The sequence below is a fragment of the Arachis ipaensis genome, chromosome B03, assembly GCF_000816755.2.
Source record: "Arachis ipaensis cultivar K30076 chromosome B03, Araip1.1, whole genome shotgun sequence".
NCBI lineage: Eukaryota > Viridiplantae > Streptophyta > Magnoliopsida > Fabales > Fabaceae > Arachis > Arachis ipaensis.
In genome coordinates this window covers 126,415,543-126,420,121 of record NC_029787.2, presented here as the reverse complement: position 1 = coordinate 126,420,121, position 4,579 = coordinate 126,415,543, and the positions used below count along the sequence as shown (strand labels likewise).

General features: G+C 38.6%; 1 protein-coding gene across 1 annotated transcript; it reads right to left on the bottom strand.

The window, feature by feature from the left end:
* Positions 674-2,862, bottom strand: LOC107634794 (putative pentatricopeptide repeat-containing protein At5g40405). Its single transcript, XM_016338213.2, has one exon. It carries the CDS (start codon positions 2,595-2,597, stop codon positions 732-734), a length of 1,866 nt encoding a protein of 621 aa, XP_016193699.1. The 5' UTR covers positions 2,598-2,862; the 3' UTR covers positions 674-731.

Genomic DNA, 4,579 nt, shown 5'->3' with positions numbered 1-4,579 from the left:
TTATTTTGGTCAGAAAAACGAGACAGAAAAAGGATATAAAATGTGTGTGGAGAACACCAAGAGCTACACATCCTTTTATATTAGCTGCAAATTTGTCTTCTGCTATCTCGTTTACAATGTGAATAAGATAAGTGTATCTCGTTTACAATGTAAACGAGATATGATTGAGAAATTTAAAACGATAAATATTTTTTAAATTATTTATTTTAATAATTACTACATTTATTTTATTTATTAAAATAAAAAATCTTATTTTTTTACCATACCAGCATAAGTTTTTCACCAAATTGGAAGGCTATTTTGTCTTTTTTTTTGGCTTTTTGTGGTATTTCCTAATCCAACGAACCAAAGACTAATTCATGACATTTGTTCTTTTTTTTTTTGGGTCATATACACACATCCACTCACTCACACACACTATAACTACAACTAACAACTCAGCTTCTGCTGAGTATCGAACTCAGGTGTTGGAGTTTAAGAGGCAAAGACTTTGCCATTCTTACACAGTACTCACCCGACACTTGTTTTTGGACCAACCCAAGTTGTTTTTAATTTGGACAGAGCTTCCTCCAAATACTAAGGTACCACGGCCCAAAGGCCCAACTCCATAACTACTACAGTTATTGAAGGCAAAACTGTATTGCACAAATTCAGGAGGGAAAAAAAAGAGAGGAAGATACAAAGACAAGCTTGCTCCACCAGTTCTGGATAGGATATGTTGATCGATGGGTTCACCAATACCCCTTACAAGAGCATTGACCATCTTCAAAATGATGAAACCTGTTTCTGTCCCTCACAATAATTTCTCTATAAAAAAGTTTGGATATCATTTTTGCTACTTCATGGCAATCCCAACAAATTCTAAGATTCATAACCACCCTAATTGGAATGCCTTCCTTCAAACTAATCAACCCAAATGCAATGGCTAACCTCTCACTATGCCTACTCACAGCAACCTCTTTCTCCTCTTCTTCTATATCAAAAAGCACAGAGTTTGTGTTTGTCACATACCCTGCATTTCTCAGACACCTAGAAACCTCTTCTACCTTCAATTCTATCTCATCATATCTGGGGTGAGACTTGTCCCCAACAATGAACTCATGAGCCTCACCATCAACCTCTATGACACTACAACCAGGTAGCTTAGTCACACCTTTGGCCTTCATTTTCTGCCTCAAACTAATAACACTTTCCCAATTCTTGTAATCAGCATATATATTTGATAAAAGGACATATGCACCATCATTCTTGCACTCCAGTTCCAAAATCTTGTTCAATGCAAGCTCACCAATCTCCTTGTTCCTGTGCATCCTACAAGCGTGGAGCAACGCACTCCACGCTCCTACATGAGGCTTCATAGGCATGGTATTGATGAATTCTAGAGCTTCATTGAGTAGCCCTGATCGACCGTACAAATCAACCATCAAGCCATAATGTTCAAGCTGAGGCTCAATTCCGTACAAACACCTCATCGACTCCAAATGTCTTCGCCCTTCCTCCACCAATCCAACCACAGAGCAACCTCGTAACACTGAAATGAAGGTAACTTCATTTGGCTGAACTAGGCCATCTTTTTTCATGATGGAGAAAAGATGAAGACTCTCATGGCCAAGTCCATTCATGGCTAACCCACCAATGGCACTACTCCAAGTGTAAACATTCCTCTCCTTCATTTCCCAAAACACTTCCATGGCCTTATGAATGTCTCCACATTTCGCATACATGTCAACAAGAGCAGTCCCAAGCGACACCGTGATCCTAAGCTTGCTCCTCTCAACATAAGCATGTGCCCATCTTCCCTGATCCAATGCCCCCAATTGGGTGCAAGCACTCAACACCAAAACCATGGACACCTCATTGAGCCTCACACCCTCCACTTGCATCGCCCGGAACAACTCCAACGCCTCCCTCGACCTCCCACATTGCGCATACCCTGCAATCATGGCGTTCCAAGCAATGTAATCTCTCCGAGGCATTTCATCAAACATCTTCCGTGCAAAGTCAACGTCCCCAAGTTTCGCAGAAGCATGAAGCATTGCAGTTTGGCAAACCAAATCAGGCCTCAAAACACGTCTAAAAACTCCATAGCAAGAGCCAAGACACCCCAATTCAGCGTACATGAATATCAACCCGGTTTGCACGTGCGGGTCATTGTCGAAGCCGTGTTTTATAACAGCAGCATGAAGGCACGTGCTAGAGTCATGAGCAAGTAGCTGTGCGCACGTGCGGATCATGAAGTTGAAAGTGTAGTTGTCGGGGGAGAGGTTGTTGCGGAGGATGTGGTGGTTATAGAAATGGAAACTGTAGTGTGGTGTGGGGCCCTTGGAATATGCCCTGATGATGGAGTTGAGGGCGAAGAGGTTGGGGTGGTTGTGAGGGTGGCGGAGGAGGTGGGTGGTGGTGGTGTAAGGGAGGTTAATTGGGTTGTGGAGGGCAATGGTGGCAAGGAACTGGGCGTGGAAGTGTGGGTTGTTGAGTGTGCCGTTGAGGAGTAACTGTGCGTGAATTTGTTTGAGTTCTTTCAGGCTGGTGCTTCGTTTTATGAGTGAGATTGTTGGGTGCTTTGCAATGTTTGTTACACTCTCAATAACGTTCATCTTGTCTTATTTCTTCATCCTAAATCACCACATGCTTACATGCATGCATCTTCTTCACATGTGTTTAGTATTTACCCATTTATAACTACACTTCTTTGTTTGTTTGTTTCTTAAACTTGTATCTATTGTTGGACTCGGACTATAACCGTTGGAGGCGCAGGCCCGTTATTTTTTCTTTGGGCTTATTTCAATGTAAACAGAGTAGTCGTTGACCAAACAAATAAAAACAAATAGTTTATATGATAGATAGATAGATAGATAGACGGAGTGATTCTGATCAAAGATCCTCAAATTTAGTAATATAGTGGGGATCATTCACATGCTAATATGCTACTGTCACCTGCATTCAGCACCATTCCCTAATTGATATGGAGTTATGGACGCACTATTGGACCTCTCATGTAGCTGAATCATAATTCATATCCCATCTCGTGAATAATGATTAATGAAAATGCTACTATATATAAAAGGAAATTTACACTGTTACACCAAAAATACAAAAGAGGATATCGGATAATAAGTATAAGGGAGTAAAATAATTTGGTGAAAGAGAGGTTAAAATAAATAGAGAAGTAAAAGAGTATCGCTTTAATTTCTTCTGCTTATATCACCACTACTATTTCATATCTCAATACTTTCATTCTTTTTAGTGAAAAGCTCGATCTTTTCAAGGAGTACAGAATTCTAGTGTCAAGTGATTAAACTTTGACATTATCATCAAGGATAACATTCAACCAAAAAAAAAAAACATAAACATAACACTAATAAGTAACTAAACAATACACACAAAATCAGATTATTCCTCAAATATAATATATTAGTTCGAATTTTTTTAATTGTGTTCTTCCATCACTTGTAGTAGTCTTCAATGGTTGCTTTTGATTCCCACTCTTTTCTTTACTTGTATTCACTTTCATTAAGACGGTAAAATATAGTAATGACTAATAATGACTCACTAATTAAGTTAATTAGGTGGATAATAGTAATTAGAAAACCCTAAGAAATTAAAACTTTTCTCACACTATATATGATGACGAGCACATAGATTTTCACATATAGATGATGTCATATGTATGTCAAATTGTGAGTGAACTCACAAGATTATTACAAGAGTATGTATGTGAGACAAGGAAATCCTGCACAAAGCAGCTGGTAGAATCAGTTGAAATTAAAATGGCTGGATAGCTATGTGCTGTTGCTGCTGTTTTTGGTAATTTACAACATTCTTGTATAATTATTTATGAGTGCTAGACGAACAAATTTTGTAATTTGTAACCATCAATTAGTTATTATAATATTTTTAATAGTATGATATTACATCTAATTGTGTAAAATTATTCACTTTTTTTTATTAGTTAAGTGTTAACCAGATTTTTTTTTTTTGGTGACTGAAATAAATTAAACAAAGAAAAACAAAAGAAACAAAACAAGGAACTGCTTAAATAGAGGGACAGTCCCGTTTAAGACTACTCTTAAACTCCTCCCAAGGTGAAAGAAGCTCCACATGCGAAAGTTGTAACTTCATCGCCATCTTTGCCATAGTATCTGCCACCGTGTTTGCATCTCTCATAATCAAACGAAAGTCAACACGCCAATTCCATTTGAAACCCATCCGGACCTGGAGCTTTAAAAGAGTTCATGTGAAAAACAGCTGTTTTGACTTCCTCCATAGTAACTGGTGCCGTAAGATTATTGCAAGCTTCCTCATTCAGAGAAGGAAGAGGCACATCACCAAGGCAACCCACATCAACATCATCCAAATGACAGAATAAGCTTTTATAGAAAGACTCTGCTTCTTGACTCAGAACCTCTGGATCAGTTTCCCACACTCCATCCTTGAGAAAAAGGCCATGAATCTTATTATGCTTCCTTCGCGCAAGAGTTTGAATATGAAAGAATCTTGTATTCCTATCCCCGAACCTTACCCACTGCTCTCTGGACTTTTGGAACCATAGGAGCTCTTCTTGCACTAGAGTATTATT

What these genes read in the sequence shown, in the direction of transcription:
- LOC107634794 (XM_016338213.2), bottom strand. Translation starts at nt 2,597, where the DNA reads ATGAACGTTATTGAGAGTGTAACAAACATTGCAAAGCACCCAACAATC.